Source organism: Meles meles, chromosome X (genome assembly GCF_922984935.1).
Source record: "Meles meles chromosome X, mMelMel3.1 paternal haplotype, whole genome shotgun sequence".
Lineage (NCBI taxonomy): Eukaryota > Metazoa > Chordata > Mammalia > Carnivora > Mustelidae > Meles > Meles meles.
The window spans coordinates 105,025,362-105,048,788 of NC_060087.1; the positions used below are offsets into that span (position 1 = coordinate 105,025,362).

General features: G+C 42.7%; 1 protein-coding gene across 5 annotated transcripts in view; it reads left to right on the top strand.

Moving 5' to 3' along the window:
- The window catches only part of GRIA3 (glutamate ionotropic receptor AMPA type subunit 3), a 291,350-nt gene extending 270,601 nt beyond the window's left edge, over nucleotides 1-20,749 (top strand). For 3 of the 5 annotated variants that reach the window (XM_045995279.1, XM_045995280.1, XM_045995277.1), the window contains 3 exons: nucleotides 11,133-11,247; nucleotides 13,864-14,111; nucleotides 18,541-20,749. In XM_045995279.1, coding sequence (XP_045851235.1) covers nucleotides 11,133-11,247; nucleotides 13,864-14,109 — 361 coding nt within the window. In that variant the 3' untranslated portion in view covers nucleotides 14,110-14,111; nucleotides 18,541-20,749. Of the gene's footprint in view, nucleotides 1-11,132; nucleotides 11,248-13,863; nucleotides 14,123-18,540 lie in introns of all 5 variants that reach the window. The other 2 variants (XM_045995281.1, XM_045995278.1) reach the window with 2 other exon arrangements.
- Nucleotides 20,750-23,427: the final 2,678 nt, after the last annotated feature.

Genomic DNA, 23,427 nt, shown 5'->3' on the forward strand with positions numbered 1-23,427 from the left:
AATGACAGTTGACTGTTGAATGCACCATCATTTCACACAGAATGAGACCCAGAGATGGTGGTGACTTTGAGAAGGTCACACAGCTAATGCTGTCACAAATCTCTTCTGCCTTTCAGGGTCACCTCTTGTGATAATATTGCAGGAAGCAATTGATCACATAGACCCATCCAATGAGCAATGCGAATCTGATTGCATGTGAGATATTTCCATAAAAACCAGGTTCATTCTCAACTACCTTGGTTACAAGGCAGATGGCATATTTAAGCCATTTCAGCCCTCAGTGCTGATTACTAAAAATAACAATAATCATAAAGCCTGACATTTATGAGTGCTTTTACTTTTTCAAAAACACTTCCACACCTATTATCTCCGAAACCAGGAAAGGGAGAAACACCTACAATACTTATCTGTTTCTCTCCCGCAACCCTAAAATAATGATAAGTGGGCAATTATGTTAAAATGTTGACTTTTCCCCCCTGGCATGAGACATCGTGCATTTTCAGTCTAGTCTCAAAAAGTTACTCTTCTACAGAAGGGACGAGCAATTTTTCAGGCTCTTTTAAATGTGTACATGCTTAAACTAATGCAACAGATATTTCTTTTCTTTCATTTCACTGATTTTATCTTGTTTTCCAAATGCTGCAAGGAATTTAGACAAGGTCAGCTTCCGAGGTAGCCCCTGAACCGAAATACTGCTCGGTTTTAGCCATTTCCTGAACCTGGGTTAATAGGACCCAAACAAATCAGACCTGATCCTTCCTTAATGGACTATAAATGTACAGGCAAGGATCATGAAAATTATAGCTGTGGTTTGGGAATTTTTAACCTGCAAATCACCCTTTGGTGTTAGTGCATTATTACAATGTGTGCATAAATGTGGTAATTAAGAGCCAGTAGGTTGTTTCAGCAATAAACTCCGATCACCAGGGGTTTGTGACACAGCCAGTGAAAGTCTGTCTCTGTAAATCACAGCAGAATGGGGATTTAGCTGCTGAATTACCACATAAGCACATCAGCCTCCTTCCACAGCTTCCTGTCACCTCAAACTTTCATATTCTTCTGATCCGCCCCTGCTCACCCTGCTTCACTCCCTTAATCATGGGGAAAGGGCACCAGCTTAGCTTTCCTGTGTAGCCCTACCTTCCTAGAGGGGGTCTGCTCTATGAAACAAGCCACCTGTTCCTGGGACGACAAGGCTTTTAAACCCTCCCCCACCTCACCCTAAAATTGTCCCAGCTTTAGTTCTATCCAGGGATTTAGACTTCCAGTGTCCATATTGTGCAAGCTGAAAATCAGCACATTTTGTGTGCTTTGGGGAACACTGGAACAGAATGTTTCAATGGAACCACCCTGAACCGCATGACTGGAAGGAGAGTTACATGACCGGTGCCTTAACTTGCAAGGCATATTGGGAAGTAAGGGATGATGATGGGACATATGCAGTTAAACTTGGATTAAGTAAAGAAATGGTTGAGTGATCATTATGACTTAAAGAACCTCGATAGAGAAATGCAGCTTTGTTATCTTCAAAACTATATAGGGACTAGAATAACCACTGTGATGCTAGGGAAGCATTTAGGGAACTTGTTTTCCTAAATTCAAAAAGTGGCTTGCAGTTAAAATTAGTCGTGTTTCTTTTCATGTGGGTGCTTTCAAAGGAGCTAAAAAGAGTTTGTTCTCTTAAGAAATTCAAACACATCCTTCCATTCTATCACTAGCAATCATGTTTTCGATCTCCTGCATTTGCTTAGCAAGTCTCATATTCAAAGACAGTAAGAAGTTGTACTTTAGAACAGCCCACTTCCAAATGCCCTCAGCTTCCTATTTGGTGGTCCTTAGCTGAATGAGGTGATACTATGTTTCCCATATGTATAAATGAGATCCTCAGTTTTGTGTGTATTTCTTCTTCCGTGTATGTCTACAATCCTCCTCTCCTATGCCACCGTCTCTTAACCACTTCTCTTCCACACCCAGAATTCTTTGACATTCTTGGGCCTTGGGTCACGGATGTGAATCTGCATCTGCCTTTTACCTGCAACAAGATGGACCTTTTATTAGCAGAAGCCATCCCTAAAGGTAGACATTTTGGATGCCCAGGGTTAAGATGGATCCCAATGACTCTTTATTGACACTGTTATGTGTGTAGGCAAGAATCATTACAGATCGATGGCACTTCCTGGGTCTTAGAAGAAGTTCCTGTGAATCACCGAGACTGGTTTGGGATCAAGGAATAGGGTGAGTATATTATACTCTTCGTTGGTTTGCATGTCTCTGTGCTGGTGCTGCCTCCTGGAAGTATGAAGAACCTGAAAGTTTTCTTTGCTGGGAGTGACTAAATTTGCTCCTTGAACTTTACTCAGGTCTTCTTCCCAAGAGCAAACCCTCACTTTCTCTCAAGTGGCTGCTTCAAGCAAGGGACCTTTTTTGCCTTAAGAACTGAACCAGTCCAGTGACTGCCAAAATCATTGATTTTGCCATATGGTGTTAAAGAATCAATTCTACCACCGGAAAAAAAATTGTAATCTAGAAAAAAAAATTGTTTTAATTAATCCATTATAGTAATTTGGGGGGGAGGGGAAATTGACTGTGTGGCCTTAACATGATGTCTATGATTAAGACACGATGATTTGCCTTTGGTGTTATCCTGATAACTTGAATGTGTTTCTTATTGACAAATAATGACTAAATGTTCAACACCTGAGCTACAGAAAGAGCAGCGGGAATGAAAAGCCTGCAGGTAAGATTGCTGTTACATAATTGCCGAGAGGAAAGACACGGCCATGGAGGCAGAGTGAAATGGTGTGTGTCTATACACTTTCTGCCCCACTAAGGCCAAATCATTTGGTTTCCTTTCATTTGGAGAGAAGGTTCTAGAACTACACTCTCCAAAAGGCAAGACAGCCATGGAAAAGAGACATGAAAGATTTGAAATGATCAAAATAAATGCAATGAGGGTGGGAGTTGAAGTTGGTGGAGAAGGGCGGGGGCAAATTTATGGAGAACAATTGAAATCCATTCTCTTTTGACTTTCTAGAGAGCGGTACAGCATTTGGCCCTTGGCACGTGAGGCAAATCGGCATTGGTCACAGGTGGCAAAAGTGTGTTGCAAGCACTAAATTCATATTAAAGCTTAATTTCATCGGCCTTGAAGCAAATATTTCTCAAAATACAAAACTAAGGCAATAGCATACTTTACATTTAAAAGAGAGAAAATGAGAGGGAGAGACTGACTCTGCTGGTGTCTCCTATATAGCCTCACTGCTGGAAAGGGCAGATAAGTGTATGCTAGAATGCATGCTAGGAGAGGCGGGCACATGTCCTGACAACCAGTAGTCAGCTTTTGGATCTGATAGAGAAACCCCATCTGTTGCAATATTATGGAGTGTAAGCTAAGACTGATTATTTTTCAACGAGTCATGCTCAAGAGAGGGCTATTAGGGGAATATTGGGGAAAGATGTTGGCACCCAACAGATTAAACTCTCAATGAACATTTTGCCTAGAGTCAGGGACATGAACTCGATGTCTTCAGAAACACATATCTTGTGAGCTTCTGATCTAATGTGAGATCAGTTTCTGTCTATCTTATCTGGCTAGGCTTTTCTTTCTTGGTGCCATTGGGATGAACTAAAGGAAACAGGTTTATATGTCATAAAGCCCAACCAAATTTGATAGTTTGAGTTTTTAATGGCTCTTAAAACAGAATTTTCAAGTGCATCATATCAGTTATGACTGTGGCCACGTGTTATCCAAACTGGCTTCTCCAGATGTTTAGCATGTTCCTTGAGCTCCTTCTGTCTATCAGGGACAGAGTAAGAAGTTCTCCCAGACGAACTGAGTTGCGTGAGCTAGTCCATGACCAATGATGGTTTTGGGTTCCTGTTCTAAAGGGTGAGGTTGGACAAAGTCCCAGTTTGGCAGAAGTCTCTCAGCGAAATCATAACTCATGGACTCAAGGGGTCTATCACTTTGAATTTTGAGACTATCATGTAGAAATGCACTGGCTTCACTCACATATCCACAGGTGATTTCTGGAGCTGCTTCTCTAGCATAAATGCTCATCAATAGGTTTCAGTCACTAGCATTGTTAGGCCCTTAGTAAAATGACTCACAGCTTTCAAGTCTTCATGTTATATGCATGCATTATTGAATTTGCTCTTTGCACTTGCATTAAATTATGGTCTCATTATCAAGGAGTTAAATAGGTTTGAGCTACATTTGTGAACTACATAGATATAAATTCTCGCTCAGAGGGAGCTTCTAGCAGCTGAGATCTGCATAACTCTGCAAATCATTATGGCTGCCCCAGGGGACTGAGGGTTGCCTGGGTGGCTGGAGCCCAGTAATGCCAGCAGTCATATGGAACATGCTGCCAGGTTGTGGAGAAAGTTCAGGCTGGTCCAAGGGTAGAAGGATTGAAATGACTTAAACCCTCATTCTCCTAGACTCCTGCACCCAGAAAACCCTGTGAAAAGAAGTGCATAGAGATTTTTTTAAAGGCTCCAAATTCCAGTGTAGCCTAAGGCATAATTAGAACTGCCATGACCTCCCCAGTGTATGGAGAGGTCACCTATCCCAAGGTAACCAACAGAAACGAATATAAAGGACCTTACAGTAAATTCTTTTATCTAGCAAAGAGTCTTCTCTTGCTTGGTCATCAATTGACTTCAACTTAATAAATCAAGACCTACCTGGGCAGAGATGTCTCTAGCTGCCTGTCTGCACATGCCTGTGATTTCATGAGTGATGCTAGGAGTTTTTAAGAAAAGGCTAGGGAACAAGTGAACAATTGGGAAAAGTGACTTTTCCCCCATGAAAATCTGAAATATCTTCAGTAGAAAAGCCAGTGAAAGAGAGGATGGCTATCCTCCGTCCACGGGGCTAAAGACAAAAGTCATTCAAGTCTAAAGTCTAAAAAGTCTAAAAGTCTAAAAAGTCATTCAAAAGAAACAAAATCACTAGGTACCAAGAAGCAAGTGTCAGTAAGTTGGAGTGAGGTTTAGATGAGGCATGAGGTAAGGGGAGGACTTCCAGCTTAGGTTGTGATAAGCTACCATTGTCATCCTCCAGATATTGTGTTGTTAGAACAAGTTCTTCACTACTATGCAAATACATCACCCTCACTCTTATGTTTCTTTTACTTCTCCGTGATATCCTTGTCTTTCTCTGTAACCTACGTGTTTACACATATATCTACCCCTCCTAAGGGCACCATTGAAGATCTTCTGGCATCATTAATTAAAACAGGCATTTGCCCTTTAGGTGTCCCTGCTCAGAAAGGAGAAGTGAAGCCATTCAGAGCAGAATCTATCCCAAGTCTCTTGGGCAGATAAATCGTACTGCCCCTGGGATTCTGTATTTTTCAGGCTCAGACACATAGCCACAGTACAGATTTTTATATCAACACTTCCAGGATCACCATTGGGAGGAATCGATTTGGTCATTAATGCACTAGGCCAGTTTTTCTTCTTTCCCACTCTGGGAAAACTCAGCACCCTCGCATCGTTCTCCCCACACCTCTGTTCTTTGTTCATGGCTCCAAGCTACCTATTTTAGGGTATTTCCTGAACTCAAAATTGAAAAATAAATGGGACACTTCTTTTGAAATATATCAAAAAAATTTAGTTACTTTGTGTTTTTTTTTAAGCAAACAGTTTCTATTTTCACAGTAAAGAAAATGGTTTTCTTATCCTAAAACTGTCTCCGTATATAATGCTGGCCATCACTAAGATAACACTGACCTGGCTGGCACATGCCAGGAATGAGCTAGAAACCTGGACACCCGCCACCCAGGGCTGGATACCTTGGATTCGTGAGCACTGTCCTTTGTAGCTGAGGTCCTGCCGAGTGTGGATGGCAAAGATAAACAAAAATCTTTATCATCCAGTTATGGGGTTCCCCCCCCAAAGTGGAACTCATTTTCAAAGTATTACAATTTACATTACTACCTCTATTTAAAAAAAAAATAGATGCCACTCCATGACTGTTCCCCACACTCAAGAAATCTTTGTGTGCTTTCAAATGATGCTAATTCAACTGTGCTCTTACATTCTCCATCTGCTCACTGGTCCCTACACATTTCTCTGACTTCACATGCAAGGGACAGTTCTCTTCTTAGGGGGAGTTTTACACTCTTCCTCCCTGAACAGTTTTTAAACAAAGTGGAGCAAAGTGTTGGAGTTTGTAAGTAGTTACTCTGATCCATTTCCCATTTCCCAAAGAAGCTCTGTATTTTAACTAGGAATGTTGCTCAGACTTAAAGGTGTGCGAGTCCCAGGATGGAATTTCAGGTCCCTGTGTGGAAAATATTTTTGGAGCAGGGGAGACTCCCCAGACCCCCTGAACTTACATCACAAAACTCTCCTGTTCTCTCCCTCAGCCTCCAGACCCTTGCCTTTGTCTTGGGAGGGCTTTACTTGGCAAAAGGTTCATAGCAAGCCTATCAGAGGGGAAAATGCCTGACTAATTTCCATGATAGGGATCTGACCTAGTTTGTTTAATTCTTTCTGTTCTCTGTTGAGGTGAGTACAATAAATATTTCTGACTTATAATTCTCTGAGGTACCAGTTAAGGACCTACAGTAATTGCTCTGAAGCCTTCCCCTGGAGACATACTGCTGCAGCACAGTGAAAGGCCCCAGCTGCCAGATATGCCCTTGCCAGGTTGCTAGTTATTTAGAGCATGGTGGTCCCTGAAGACAAACTTCATTATGAACATCCAAGCACGAAGAACAAAATTAAGGAGGACTGCCACACTTTTGTGTGTTCTGTTGGAGAATGTGCAGTACAGAGTGGAACAGATATTCTTTTGCCCTCTGGCCTGTCCCATCGTTTTGTTGTGCAGGCTTGAGCAGGTTGCTTAACCTATCTGTGCCTGTGTTTCTTTACTTACAAAGTAGAGGTCATAAATCTACCTTCTTAGTGTGATCATTAAATTCAAACAGTAAGAAGTATGATAATTTTGTGAAATACCAGGTTGAAAAGCAAAACGCTAAAAGAGAGTTATCTATTCAACAAGCATTTGTTGAGAGAATGATTTTAAGTGGGGATACCAATATGTAAGCCACGGTCCCTGCACTTGAGAAGCACACAGTTTAGGGGTAGTTATGAGACAGGGATACAAATAATTAAGGAGGGGAGAAAATACTGAGGTGGGGAGCAAAAATGGCTTTCTGGGGAAAGTGATATTTAAAATGACCAAATGCCCACCTAAATCCTCTTCCTTTAAAATCTCAAATTGTGTGTGCATGTGCACACGTGCGTGTGTGTGTGAGAGGGGGGTGGGGAGTGTGTTGGGGGACGGTGTCAGTACATGCAGTTGATGTGGACTGAGCTGAACAATACATCCAGTAAGGTGCAGCAAGCAAGAAAGTCCTGGCAGTTGTTCTCTGCCATCTTAGGAATATATTCCACCCCACAGCAACAAACAGTTCTAGGAGATTGAGGCCTTTAAAGTATTTTCTTTTCTTGGCAGTTATCCTAACCTTGTTAAGTGGCATTATCTGTGATTTCTGATTACAGCTTTTATGTTCCTTGGCTGTGCTATTGCTTGAAATGTTTGCTTTTCTCCTTCATTTTTATTTAGAAATTTCCAAACGCACTTTGGTTCCCTGCCAGGTTTCATAGGCTCTGTGATTTTTTTTTCCCAATCAAAGATTAAACTAAAAGTTTATCATTTGTCAGGTTTCTCTAAAGCTCTTAGGCAGACTTTCTCAACCTCAGCCCAGTTGACACTGGGGACTTCAGGGTGGGGGGGTGGGGGACTGTCCTGTGCACAGTAGGGTGTCTAGCAGCATCTCAAGCCTCTACCCACTAGATGCCTGTAGTGTCTCCCCACTCAGTTGTGACAATGAGAAGTGACTCTAGACAGTGCCAAACAGTCCCTGGAGGACAAAAGTACCCCTGATTGAGAACCATTGCACTACGGTAACCTCCACAGTAACCACAGAGGCCACAGACGTAGAGAGCTGTTACCAGCCATTCTGTGGAGGCCACTGGATGGCCTCTGGCAGGGACAAGCCATTTGTCAGAAGTGGGATTCTAAACTGCTGACATACTGAGCCTGGGTTTGGGCAAGAGTGGGTGGTGACAACCCAGGAAAGGCCCTGGCACAAGAAAGACCTTCCCTCCTCCCAGACCACTCAGTGCTTTGCAAACTTTGCTTTATCCCAGGACCCCTTAAAAATCATAGACCCCAAAAGATTTGTTTATGTGTGTGATGCCTCGTAATACTTACCATACCAGAAATTAAAATGGCATTTAAAGGCATGGATTCATTAATTTGTTTTAAAAATAATAAACCCAATATATGTTAACATAAATAACATACTTTTTATGAAAACTAACTATGGTTTTCCAAAACAAAATTAATAAAGAGTGGCATTGTCCGATGAGTTTGCAAATCTCTTTAATATTTGACTTCACAGAAGAGAATAGGATTCTCATTTCTGCTTTTTCCTTCAATCTGTTGCAAGATCAGATGTTGGGAAGCCTCTAGGAAACTCTACTGTACAGCAGGAGGCAATAAGAGTGAGAAGGGCAAGGAAGGCCTTAGTATTAGAAAAATAGTTTTAATTATGGGGACCCTCTGATGAAAAGGCTTCAGGGATTCTGGGGTTCTTGGACCACACTTCGAAAATCATTGTTTTAAACTAACATGTAACACTCTTTATCAATCTAGCTCACTTAATGGTTAACAACCTTCTTTAAAACCCAGGCTCTCTAGGGAGAGATCTCTATTTGGACCACAGTGTGAGTGCCGTTAATCAGACTGCTCTGTCCTGGAGATCCAGTAAGAGCCACTGTCCTTAGGAAATTGAAGTCATCTGAAAAACATAGTACCTTGAGGTAAGACAGTGACCAGTAAGGGCAGCGTCAGAGAACAGCAGGAGGATACTGCGCCCTTTGCAATAAGAAAGGAGGAAGCCCAGAGAGGAGAAAGAAAATGCTTTGTGCTTTCTGCTGGGATCCCGATGGAATGGGGCACCCAGGTGCCATTGGGAAGGACCCCGCACCCAGCCATCAGAGCATGGGTGCCAGTGTCTGGTTTAAGGCATAGCACTGGAGGTGAGGTGGTGATAAAACAAAAACTAATAAGGGGAAAGGAGAGGCAGAGAGGGGCCAAACAGTGGAAAGTAAGGGGGAAGGCAGTTCCAACACTGATTTCAGAGCCATTGATGGCCTGTCTGTCTTTTAAAAGTCTTAGACTTGGGGCACCTGAGTGCCTCAGTCAGTGGGGCGTGCAACTGTCCATCTCGGAGTTGTAAGTTCAAGCTCCACGTCGGGTGTAGAGATTACTTACAAAGAAAATCTTGAAACATAAATAAATAAGTGAAATTCAAAGTCTAAGACTTAACTCTCACTGCCAATGATGTCTTAAAGAGGCTCCAAGTTTTGAGTATCTTTTGTTGCTTTGCATCCCAAGCCAATCCTATTGGCATTTGAGAAGGCTAAGTTTCTGAGCATTGATTGAAGGAATTGTTTAAAGTATAAAAGGACCTCAACTTCCTGGTGAGATACAAAATGTAGATACTCTGGTTGCCAAGCCCAGCACCAACCGAGAAAGTGTCGCCTCCCTGACACTCAAGGTTTATAGTTTTTCAAATCTCAAGTAGTCTGAAATTGCATATTATTTTTAAATGATGATTCATTTCTCGGAATATCTCAGGATGAGATGGTCCCTCTGCTCTCAACTGCAAAGGTGGGGAGAAAGGCTCTGGGGACTTGGTCTTTTAGAGGCCACATCTCTGGGACTACCGGAAGTCTTCTCAATTACCGGATATGTTGGTGGGTCCAACTTATCCCAGATAAGCTAAGAAGTTCTATGGCATGTTCATAGTAACAGAAATGTGTGTGCTTTCCCCCTTGTGAATTGGTGGCATTCAGCATAACATGCACTAGTATTTGCAATATTGTTCATGTGACTCTGAACCCACAGTTTATTGCCTCATAATAGAATTATGCCACCCTCTAAATATAATGCATTTTTTATCTGAAGTCACAAGAGATACTTTATTTAAAATCCATTATGTCTAGAAAGATGACAGGGTAAAGGTCACTGTTCCTATTTTCAGCCTGAAGAAATGTCTAAGGGAGGAAATCTTAACCAGGGACCAATAGGGTTTCCTGTGCCTGCCCAGTGGCTCAGACTGCAGACACAATGATTTAAGAGGCAGAGGGCTAGTGAGCGATGGCCTGGCCTCCTGGGGCTGTGGGAGCCTCTCATTTGAGGAAGTCTTCTCTTAGGAGAACAGCTTACCTAAACTGCTCCTCTACATAACTACCCACAGTGGCAGAATCCCAGTTTTCCATCTTAGATCATGCCATATTAATAACCCATCTTTAAACAATCTGGTTCAGCCTCTGGTCTGAGTTGATGCTCACATGCAGCCACACTAGAAAGACAGCTGGTCAGTAACAGAAATAAGCCATAGGCCAGTTCTCTTGTTGTTGAAACCCCTCTCAGCCACAACTCAGAGGTCCACGTTCCACTCTCAATCCTAAGACCAGAATGTGCGTAAGAATTCAGTTGGTGGAGTGAAGACATGTCTGTAGGACAATTCTTTCTGAGAGCAGTTTCATCTGGGCAACAGATTTTTTTTAATAAAGGACAACTAATCAGAAGGCACGTGGTGCACATAGAATCTACTTTCTCTTCGGTTCCAATTCATCCTTTTGTCTTGTTCCACGAAGGAACGGAACCACTTCCCTTTCCGCTCCCCCACCCCCACCCCACCCCCGCTCTGTCTGGAAGTACAACAAGACACCCGGTTAGATCAAACCTAACACACGTCCGCCACAAAGCTACCGCTAGCTGCCGCCGGAAGATTGTCACTTGAGGGGAGACCCCCTCCCCACCACACACAGCCTATCCTAGGAGTGCCTGTTTTTCTATCCTCATTATTTAACAGTGTGTGCCGATTACTCAAAGCGATATGGGCAGGCCCTGGTAAATATAGCGTTGCTGTAGTGTTAACTTTTTATAAGGTAATGCTCAGGTTGCCTGCAGTGTTCTAAAATTACTCTGTGGCCAGGGCCCCCTGCTTTATCGCTTTCTATAGTTTTAAAGTAGTTTGAAGCTTGAATAACATAAAATAACATAATATAATGTTATTTATGTTATTTCCCACGTGAAGAACGCCTGTAAACCTTGCAGTATTGAAACTCAGTGAACAAGGCATCTTAGACAAGCTGAAAAACAAATGGTGGTACGATAAGGGGGAATGTGGAGCCAAGGACTCCGGGAGTAAGGTCAGTCGCTGAAGGTCTTTTTGTACTGATTAGCAATCACATTTTGAACCACTGTTTATTTTCTACCCCAAAACGGCTTTCCTTCCCAACACACACCCCCCCCTACACAGTGGGACCCCTTTATAACAACAGCGCTAAAGGCACAAGGCAGGCGGCCTCTACCAGCGGAGACCTGCCACAGGGCATCAACCATTGACCTAGACCAGAGGAGCTAGCGTTGACATTGGAACGCAATCTGGCCCACCGCACTTCCAAAGCTGTGAAAAGACTGAGCTGTGTTATAAGGGGGTTTTACTGTATTTCACATTTCGAAAGTTCAAAGAGAAAACCAACCTAATAACCACAACCAAAAAAAAAAAAAAATCCAGTTGTGACAGTACTTTCTCTTAACCTCTTACAGTGTCAGAGACTTTGTAGTTGTAAATACCTTTGGTTATTCGTACATTATGTCAATCCTATGTGGTAACAGTCAAAGAAATAAATAACAAAGACTGGTCTCTGTAAGCAGAATGATTAGCCTCCTCCCAGCTGCTGTTGTATTGAGGTCAGCATCTATTTGGATTTCGAATATCATTAAGTCTGTCACACTTCTCTCTTCCAAAGTTGTCATTTGAATCTCTGTACGCAATACTTTTTAAATTTAGTCGCATGCTCCTTAAGGGTATACATTGTCAGGATAACATCACATTGATAAGCATGAAACACTCTTCCCCGCCTCCTTCCTGCCCCCCTTTGCTCCCCTAAGAAAGTTCTTTTTAGTTTCAATTTTTGCCTTGCCTTTTTTTGAACTAATATTGTGGTATCAGTTAATTCATTTCATGAAATGCCACTCATTTCTCCTGTTCAGTGAACCATTTTGCTACTGGTTTTCCACATTTTGGGACAGAGAATTCTGTGAAACTTACATATGTGGAACTGGAAACTGTTCTTGTTGCTATAATCTAAAGCGGGTTATGTCCAAGGACACTTTCCCCCATCAACTCCTGCATACATAGAACAAATTTCATGGCAGAGGGAGGATTGCCGGACCAGGTCCGTTTCCTAGTGGACCGTGGAGCATCCTTGCAGAGAGTGTGGCCAGTCTCCTTGAGGAAATGATCCATTGTTTCATAACTGACAGCAATTCCCACTTCTCTAGTTACCTGTCATTCGCCCTAGAAGAGTGACTATTTGCAATGTTGTTGTAGGCATGAGGCTCACACATACCCCTTTCCCCAACCATGCAGTTCAATTCCAATTGGCCTTCTTATTAAAGTGAACAAGTACAGCACTGGCTCCTATAGCAATAGAATCAGGATGTGGTCCTATCATCTCTCCATTTAATCCTTTAAATGATACCAGGACTAGCTGAGCCAGTGTTGAGTGTCAGCTATGGCCATTATCTGCTACATTATCTGTGTTACCATGTCAATAAAATATTCAATTCACTGATGTAAAAATTTGGGTATTCCATTCAATGGCATTCAGCAGCAAAATGGTTACATTCCCTCTAAAAAGACTACAAAGTGCTATTTTATTTTATTTTTGTCAAAGAAAGGCTCCGGGCCCTTGGTGTGTCCTACCTCAAGGTAGGGCTCAAGACACCAACTTTTTTTTTCCGTATTTCAGCAGTTCAGTTTTTGCTTTTCATACAGGCAGATAGTCAGATTTGCAGTTCGACCTGAAAGTCACTGACCGGCTTCCTCAATTTTTCCCTCTATTTTAAAAAGAAAACAGAGAAGCGTAGTGTTTTGTTTGGTTTGGTTTGGTTTTTTTTTAATTATTCACTACATTCCCTGGAGTAAAGCTAAAAATGAGCTGGATTTTTTTTTTAATCAGCCTGCTAGAAAATCTTTCTGATTTGTATGGAGCCAATTCAGGACTCTGTGGGTCCTCCTGACAGTTTTCCTTCAACTCTCAGGAAGATGGAAGGGAGCCAATTCTTTGCGCTGTGCCCTTGTTCCAGCAGCGCAAAGACTTGCTGCCCTGAGGATGCGAACTCGGCAACCAGTCCCCAAAGGGAGCAATCTCTCTGCCACCAGGGGAAAGGGGAGAGTTAAGCCCTTTTAAACAAACCCTTGCTAAGTAACTCCCCAGATAAGAATATCAGGAACCTCTAATATTATCACCTAGTATCTTAAAGACAAGTTGTTGACAAGTTTGTCACAGGGAGAACAAGGGAAAAAGGGGTGTTGCGGGCCAGAGAGGGGAAAGAGTGCTTCAAGTTCCCAAATGAAAAGAGTATTCCATTTCTAGAGATTATGTCACGCTCGACTCTGGCAAATGGTGCTTTGAGGCTGGCAGAGGAATAAATTGTGCTTGTGTTTACACTTTTGCTCCCATGGCCAAGGATTGTTTTATTTAGTCATTGACACCATTTTGAGGTACCAAAGGAATTAGGAGTCAATGTAAATGAACAGCTAGGTGAGGGCCCCAACCGTCAACAGAGGCACAATCTACCATCTTGCAGGCCATTGTAAGACATCAGCCAGTTGCCAGACTTGAGTCATAACACTTATCTTACATCAATGTTGAGTTATTTTACAACTTAGAACTATCCTATATTGTTGTCATGTATTGTGATGTCCCATTGCTTGTGTTTCCTCAAGAACTAATCGCGTTGTTCATTTCTCTTAGGACAAGACCAGCGCTCTGAGCCTGAGCAATGTGGCAGGCGTTTTCTATATACTTGTCGGAGGTCTGGGGCTGGCCATGATGGTGGCCTTGATAGAATTCTGTTACAAATCACGGGCAGAGTCCAAACGCATGAAACTCACAAAGAACACCCAAAACTTTAAGCCTGCTCCTGCCACCAACACTCAAAATTACGCTACATACAGAGAAGGCTACAACGTGTATGGAACAGAGAGTGTTAAGATCTAGGGGTACGATCAAGGTCTAGTAAACTAATCAGCCTTACTTACTATATGTTAATCTCCCTCTTTTCTTCTCTCTCTCTCTCTCTGTGTTTTTTCACTTGGATTTCTTGTTTCAAGTATTGTCTATCCTTTGCAACCATTTGATTCTTTGAGAAAAATGGTTGTGCTTTCTTGTCGGGCAGCACTGCTTTTCTAATAGCACCATCATAATTGTACTGTGGTGTGTGACCCAAAGGAAAAGAAATTCTCTAGAGCAGCGCTGTTCAATGGGAATGTTTGTGAACTGCATATGTGAACTCCATGTGTGATCTGAAGTGCTCTAGTTGCCACACTTTTAAAAGTAACACAAGTGAAATTAATTTAATGCTACATTTTCTTTAACTCAATATATGCAAGATCTCATTTCAACATGTTCTCAATATCAAAAGTGAATGAGATAGTTTACATTATTTTCTTCATGCTACATATTAGGAATCTGGGGTGTATTTTACCCTTCTGCTACATCTAAACTCGTACTAGCCACCTGTCGACTATTCAATGGTTGCATGTGGCTGCCATATTGGACAGTGCAATTCTAGAGAAAGCAGCAGCTCTGGAACTGCTGGTAGAGTGAGGAATGGGAGCGGGGCACTGCCACCTTGACAAATGCAATGCTTCTGTAAGGACACGGTGGTTCTCTTAAGACTAAGCCTGAGACAATTTCTTTAATCTTTGAGTTCCTCTGTTCTCCCTTTCTTGGAACTGATATTCAGGTAAGTGTCTCCCAAAGAACAGTCTAGGCTCCCTGCTATTGGCTGCCCCAAATCCATACTTAGATGAACCTGACTGACGCCACCTTGACTCCAGCAGCTACAGCCAAACCCCCACCCCTACCCTGATCAATAGCTCAGGCGTATTCAAAGGCAAGCTTGAAGTGGGCTAATTTGTCCGATCTGGGAGTGTTCAAAAGAATATAGTCTTGTTATCTCCAAGTGCATCTGTCATCGCTAACACACCTATCTGAAGGGGAACAGAACAATTAGCAACTCCACAGCCCTCATTCTAGGTGGGAGATGTTTCACCTCATGAGTCAATGTCAATACAAATTCCTTGAATGCACTTGAGTTTCTACAAATGCAGTATTTGCATTTTGATCTCCTTGTACTTCACATTGTCAAACTAAATTCAATCCCCTTTTAAATAATATTTCATGTACATAAATCATGTGTCTTCACCATGGAAAGCATTATCTTGTTTGGTGAAGTTGCTAGTTGTTCTCTCCTGCTGCAGACTGCAACCCTTCGCCACAACATGGACTAACCCACCCACTGAGTGTTCCTACTGCACTGCTGAATATACAATACATAGATCCATCTGTAATTAGCATTGTTTGCATGCAAGTGTTTCATGTTCCTGTGTGCTTACAGTATTTTACTCTTGAGTAGGTTATATACACCCATTACAATTCAGGGCACATGATTTGCTTTTTCAGAGAGTAGAACATGGGTGATTTCAGCTTGCCTTAATTATCTCAAATTCTGAAATACTGGCATCCAAAAAAAAAAAATACACCTGAAATCAGCATAACAGTTTTCCAAGTGCTCTCACATCTTCTGCCTCATTTGAGGCAATGGGTCACAAAGTGTTTTTCCTTTCAGGTAACTTAGACCCAGTCACACTGAGTGACTTGCTCAAGGCAACACAATTAGGTAGTGACCATTCTGGGACTAGAACCCAGCCCTCCTTCCTCCCATAGCTGGAATCTCTTTGCTACACCATTCTGCCTCTAACCATCCATGGCCTGGTGGCCTCCAGGAACTTTGAAATCCCAACGGGATCACTCCAAATGGAAAGCAGATCCTGAGTCTATGTCTCACTTGTTTATGAAAAAAGGCATATGCCTCACTTCTTAAGCATTGCACGTGAGGTTGTAGAGTCAATCATTTCCTGGTTTCCCCAGAAAGAATCTTTCTGAGACAGGTATCAGGACTCAGGGTCACACAACCTCCATTCTATTATCAACCTCTTTATTATCCACTTCTTTAGTATCAACCATTCTATCCAGGAGTCTAGGTCTCTACTCCGCGACTAGCACAGCCTCAGTGTCTTGTTAAAGCCCCAGAGCAGTGCTTCTTAAACATCAGTGTATGCTGTGAATCATGTGGGGAGTTTATAAAAATGCCGATTCGGATTGAGTAGGTCTGGGATGCTAACTGAGAGTCTCCATCTCTCATAGTCTCCCAGGCCATGTTGCTGCTGGTGGTCCAGGGTGTAGTAAGATCCTAGAGGAAAAGATCTCAGGGCATGTAACTCAGGGAAGGAAAAGAAAGAGGGAGGGAGGGAGGGGGGGACGGAGGGAGAGATGGAGGGATGGAGGGATGGAGAAAGGGAGGGACAGAGGGAAGGGCAGAGGGGGAAGGACAGAAAGATGAAGAGAGAGAAACAGAGGAGGGGTAAGAAAGAAAAGGTTGGGGTCCACATGCCTCTTGACAGAATGTTGCAGTCCTCATGTGGAGATCCAGAAATGAAATTGCCACAGCTTCTGGCTCCCTGGTTTTCCTTTAGTCATCTTGGTTGATCCATTTTGTGAGGTAAAATTCGGGCTAAATGAGGCACAGATCACATTTTAATAGACATCAATGCCAATGTGGATATGGCCCAGTTAGCTAGCACCTTGGCAACTATCCTAGGATGAAAAGAAAAGCTGGGGAAAGCCTCAGTGAACAAATCTGTCCTCTGAGTCTTTGTGAAGTCTCCAGACTAAGAAGGAAAAGCCTCAGACGATGCCAGAAAAATCCTTCCATGTATCAGTCCAAGAGGCACAAAACAAGCTGAGCAGGAAACAGAAAACTCTCTGCTGTTCTCAGCCAGTTTGGTCACATAATATTGGTTAAGTGAAAGGTGAGCCCCTTATCCGTTCATCTTTTAATTCCCAACAAGTTCTGGAAAGTCTCCTAATGACTTCACATTTGTTACCTAGTTATTAGGCTTCCAGTTCTCTGAATTAGCCTAGATCTGTCATGGCCTATGTGGGGACACAGAGATCAAGAGGCACCCTAAGATTTTACTTTTATTGCTAATTATCAGAGCCAGCCTGAGGAGTTTGGGGTACCAGTAATTCTTCAGGAAAACTGACCCCAGGGAATATCACCTGCAAAAATATGATCCAGGTGAAACCTGGTTAACAAAGAGCATCCTTGACAGAAGAGGGAGTCATCTCTCCCACTGTGTGGGTGAGATAAGACTATTAGACTTGTGGGAACGCGTGCATCAGTCTCAGATCCCGCACTCACTAGGGAGCAGACAGCCTCCCAACTATCTGCTGACTCTCTGGGCTACTGACCAACTACTAGAAGGGTGGTTCCCAAGCTCGCCTTGGCAGGTGACTGACCGCTCAGTGTTCCAGATTCACTGCACCGTAGGGTTGGCTCTGCTAATTGTCTTAAGAGACTCTTCCAAATTTCCCCATTGCCATCAAGAACTACTTCTAGCTTCTTTGGTTTCTTCAACAATGTTTTTGAAATGCTTCTCATTTTCAAGATCTCAAGATACCTGAAGTTAAGGGAAAAGATTTCCATTTTTCCTCTAAGACAGTTCTGTTTCGTCTTCCCAGAAACTGATAACTTTGTTCGTGCAGCCCATTTTCAAAATGATCAGTTTTCCTTCTGCAGCCCATGCATACACATTATTGCTGGGGAAATCACTGGCTCAGGAGAAAAGCAATGGTTTGCTTGGTTTAGAGGGAAAGGATGTAAGATGGGTATGAACTTGAAGAGGAGGCAGGAAAGTGCCCTGCAGGCTTCAGAGGCAGGGCCAAATGAATGCCTTACACAAGTTAGTATCTCCTACAGGTGGGCAGCATCAGAATCCCAATCAGGCCTGTAATGGCCAGGCAAAGACCTCATGGATGCCAAACCCCTTCATGAGTACCAAAGTTGTAGGTATTAAGAGGGACAAGCTGTCAACTTTCCAGCAATGAATGGCAAATTTTCTTCTCGCAGTCAAATGAATTTCAATCAAACAAGTCACACAGAACACTGTTTATCCTCTGTCTTAGGTAAACAGTCCCCTGTCACAGGTTCTGCAATCAGAATACGACCCTCAGGTTAGCTGTCCTGAATATTTCTATATGTATTCTACCAAGACTTCCTAGTCTACCTGCATCCTAAGTAATCAACGCCTGAAGTTAGACTTTATGCAACATCCATATAATCCTTAGTACAAGGCACAGTAGAGAAAGAACCTAATTTAACCTATTGCAAAGCATTTGCCTCAGGAGAGAGAATTTAAACAGACTTGTTGCCTAAAGCCAGTCAAACCTGGTGCAGCCCCAGAGATGCCAGTTTGAGAAAATACTCACGGTTCTCGTCCAAGATAGACTGAGGCATAAGAAACTTGGAAATTCCTAAGAGAAAGCCCATTCACATGGAAGTTCCCCCCCCCCTTGCCTTTGCAGATCCTATCCCACTGGCGGCATGTGATGAGAGGAATCACTGAAAACGTGGCTGCTTCAAGGATCCTGAGCCAGATTTCACTCTCCTTGGTGTCGGGTGTGACACGAATATTGCTGATGGTGCAATGACCTTTCAATAGGAAAAACTGATGTTTTTTTCCTTCAGTGCCTTATGGAACACTCTGAGACTCGCGACAATGCAAACCATCATTGAAATCTTTTTGCTTTGCTTGAAAAAAATTAAAATAAAACCAACAAAAAAATGGACATGCAAGATTCCAATATGTGAAAAAAAATCTTATTAAAAAAGTCAGTTCAACAAAAGCCATTCTTTGATACCACTGCTCAATAAAAAAACACCATGTTCTTTAATACACACACACACACACACACACGCACATGCACACACACAAATTTTAAATTCCAGTTCAGCAAATAGGCCCATCTCAGTTAAAATAATTATTCCTCTTGATTAAAAAAAAAATTCTCTGACTCCCTGTGTTTGGGAAGACAGACTGGCATTTCTTCTAGGATCTGCTGATCAGATGTTTTTGGTAGTTCCTGTTGGTAGTGATGTTCTGTGCACCCTCTTTCCTTTCAACATTGCTGAAATGTGTATATCTTTACAATGTAAATGCAACACTTAAGAAAATTCAAACACTTTGGAAAAGGGACTAAACCGTGACTTCTCTGTGTTCTTGAAACGGTTTTGTGAAAATGCTTTGATAACTTCCCACTCGGTGAAGGGATTAACAGAGCTTTCGAAATTGACTTTTGTGTGTAGCAAGGGACGGGGCACTATCAGGCAAACCTCTTGGTGCTTTCCTAAAATGGATCCCGGGGCTCTCCAAGAAGCCTGGAATTGCAGCTCACAGATCTGTTTTTCTTGCTTCAGCGTGCATTTTAAGTCAATATAGCTGAGTATTTAACATTGAGGTGAGGGAAATGCTGCCTACACTCCCAAATGTGTTTAGAGTATCTTTCTCAGAAACAACACTGTGTTTAGCTCTGCTTTCTCCGCTAAGTATGCCTTTCAAGTGTACACCTTGGAGACAGGACCGCGTCGCAAGGCGGGCCAGTGGGTTCAGACCACAGTTCTCAGTCCGACTTTACTCTTGCTAGGTCTGTCTTCCCAGCTGTTGCCGGTTACTGCCCGTGGCTCTTCGTCAGACTGCATGTGTCCTTTTCTAGTTTGCAAAGACTAAAATGCATTCCCAAACCTACTGCTAAACCAAGGGCCTCAGCATCATTCCTAGGTCCTTGCTCAGAGCAGTCTCTCTACTGGCTCTCTCAGAAGATCGCTCCACTGCTCCACGGTCTATCAAGTAACTAATTGCGTACCTGCCGTTGGCATTATCAGAACAGTCAGAGGAAATAGTCTCCGCTCACTAATTACCTCCTATATAATGACGTATGCTTTCTGTAGTTCAGTAGTTTGCTCTCATCAGTGATGTGCATTGGGAAGTTTCCAGACTGTAAAAACTAGGAACTCGAATTCATTTCCCAAGTGTGACCTTTAGATGCTTAGCCAACTCGCTGCCCATTTGCTCTTGTCTTCAGAAAAGGAAGGAAGAAGTCTCGTTCCAATGAAACGTTTCCAGGAAAGTGTAATATAAACTTTCATTCCAAAAATCGTGTCATCAGCGAATAACTCACCTGTCAAATTTTAAATGGTATTGAACAAACAAAAAGAAAGCTGTTGTGTTTTTGTTCTGTTTTGTTTTCATGAACCTGTGATTTTCAACTTCTGAATGCTATGATGTCCAGAGCAGGAAGCTGACGCCGTGCAAATGTGAAGTTGTATAAAACGAATCAACCAGACCTACACACAAATGTTTTCATAGGCACTGTATACAGAGATATGTATGTTTATTGACTCAAATCAGTTTTTCAGAGGAAACTTCACTGGGAATGAAGAGGCGGGTAAATTGGTTTGTTATTTTTTAAAAACTTGCATGTTTAAAAAAATTGATTGCTTCAAATTTCTGCTACTAACTTCAAGCTATGGGAGTTTGGCAGTAGTCACTTGAGGATTTTCTTTCCCAATTCTTTTCTTTTTCTTGTTAAAGCTGTACTTCAGTGAACAGAAAAATTGCCAAGCAAACTAATGGCCGTAAAAGCGTAAATTGCATGTGTGGGCATAAATTACGGACCCTCATTGCCATGAGGTATTGTACAAAGTTTTAATACATTTTGTAAATAAAATTGTAAAGAAAGAACTCCATGTCTGTGCTTTGACTGTTTAAAAATTTACTCGGATGCAGGCACCAAGATGTTATTGTTCATTAATTTACTTCCCACCAGAACCTTTGCCAATGATGTCACAGTCATCTTGCGGGTGATTCTCATAAAGGATGACACCGCCCCTGCCTGACACTCAGCTGCAACCACACACAGTCAGGCTCAGAGCCCTTGACCTAAACAGCAGTGTGCAACCCAGACTTTAGGTTAGATTTGTCAGGATGGTGTCTACAAGCAGCAAGCAGCAGGACTTCATTGATAGGAAATTTTGACTTCAAGGCCTTCCGTTCCCATTCTTTGTCTCCTCCACACTTTGGGACCCCCTCCTCAGAGGCCTTGACCCTAACCTTGGTCTCCCACCTCCCTTCTCCAGATCTGACCTCCCAGCAAAGTGCCCAAACTAAGAATTGATGTTCTTCAATAACACTTCCAATTCCTTGCCTGCATCATCACAAAATATGTGTTCTGGTGCTCTTAGGTAACTGGCTATGTTTTGTATTGCTGTCTGAATTTCTGAGAGTAACTGCAAGTTCCATTGGAAAAAAAAAAAAAAAAACCTTCATTCCACCCAGGGTCACTGATCTAGAGTGCAGAGAGAAGTAATGAACTCAGGAATGTACTGATGTTACAATGGTTCTGAGAGAGAACTGAAAGGCCACGGGTCTAGTCTGATTGGTAGATTCCGAACGCGGAATACAGTTTTATCCAATACATACAGCAAGTGTTTACATATAGGCCAACTTTATATTCCGATCCCCATAGAAAACGGAGGATAATGATAGAAGGGATCATTTGCAGCTGAGCCAGGAAAGAAGAAAGAGGCATTTAAGATGCTAGAGACAGGAAGGAAGCTATCAGGAGTCGTGGACTTTGGAACAGGGAGCCCGAGGCCTTGGAAACAGAAAACTCAGAGTGGAAAAGGAAAGCTCTCAGAAACTTCTCAAGGGTATACTGATGTAAACACACTGAGGTTAATTTGGCTGGGAGGCCTTGGCAGATTACTCCCATCTTTACCGTCCTCAGAAATGGTGACAGGTTGGCCAACCATCATGCTTTATGGCTCTTCGGCTGCCTTCCTATCTTCAGTTAGGACACCCACAGCAGTCCCACTGGCAGAGAACTGAGTCCCTACGGGGCACATTCAGTGACCAGATTGGAGTGGTGTTTCCTTAAGAGGGGGCTGATTAAATCGGTTCAAGTACCAAATGATGTTCCCAGATCTTTCAAAATAATAGATTTCTATTCTAATGGGAACTTCCACTTGCTTACCCTGAAGGAAAAGCCATTCTCAGATGCTATGGCAGAGGATGATAGGGTACAATTTGAGTTCAGGGGGGGTTTGGGTTTTTTTTTCCCCCCTCCTTGGTAGGAGGGAGAAGTCAAAGGAATACGAGTTGTCTTTCTCAAATCAGACTGCAGGTCGCTATATATCTTGCTTACACATGGGGTCAGACTTACCAACCAGGTCTGCAGAAAGGTCTTGAGCTTCAAAACCCCCAAGCACAAAAGGAAAATGCCCCCTGGTCCCCGTATTGGTTTCCTTGTCTATGAAGATTCACAACTGATTGCACCGTAAAATCTTCCAATGGGAAGGACAAACATACTCAAGGAAAACTTGGTAGGTTCAGGCAAGAACTGTAAATCACCTGCCTGATATTGGGTGGGGAGAGAGGGTTGACTGTCACTTGGGGAGATGAACCTAGAGAAGGAGAACACATTGAGAAGCAAGTAGCAGAACCATTATTCCTCAGAATGCAGACTCCTGTGGGGCACCTGTGTGGCTCTGTTGGTTAAGCATCTGTCTTTGACTCAGGTCATAATCCCAGGATCCTGGGGTCAAGTCTCTCATCAGGCTCCCTGCTCAGTGGGAGCTTCTTCCTCTGCCCCTCGCCCCACTCATGCTCTCATACTCTCTCTACGATTATAGGATGAAAGCAGCCACAGATGATATGAGAATAAGTAAATAAAGCCTTTTTTTAAAAATATAGACTCTGTGAAGCAAAAGATAGAGTAACATGCTGTCTCGGAAGGGCCACGGGCCAATTATATCACCAAAACCTCCTATCAGTTGGATCCAGAGCCAGTTATTCAGCTACTCTGGGCCCTACCCCTCCATTCTTATCCTCACCCCATTGGACTGGGTTTTGGGGAATCATTTTATTACCAGATGACTTGGCAGATAGGACACTCAGCAGCAATATATCTGCATTCAGTTGTAGACACACACAGAAATTGTCATCCCAACAGGAAGTCTCTTTTGAATCTGGAGCCACTAGAGAGACTGACAGTTTCATCCCTATCACTCTGGACTTGGAAAAGTGAAGAGTGTCGTGGTGAATTAAAGCAACTTGCCTCTAGAACTGAAAGCCAAAGAATGAGATGCTAGGAAACATCCTGCACATCTAAGACTAGGAGTCGTAGATGACACATTAATATTAAGTGAAGACGTGGGGCACACATTTGGGCTTTCTCAAAAGGCTTCCTGGGAGGCCTTTTGTCACTGTTGTCAGGAAACGAAGAAGGGAGGTATTATGGAGGGCATGTCATTGTCCCAAACCTACTGCCAGTTCCTTAGCATCTTCAAAACTGAAGGTTCACAAACTCATTTGAATGAGCAAGATACCCAACCTCTTTAACAGGCATTATCTT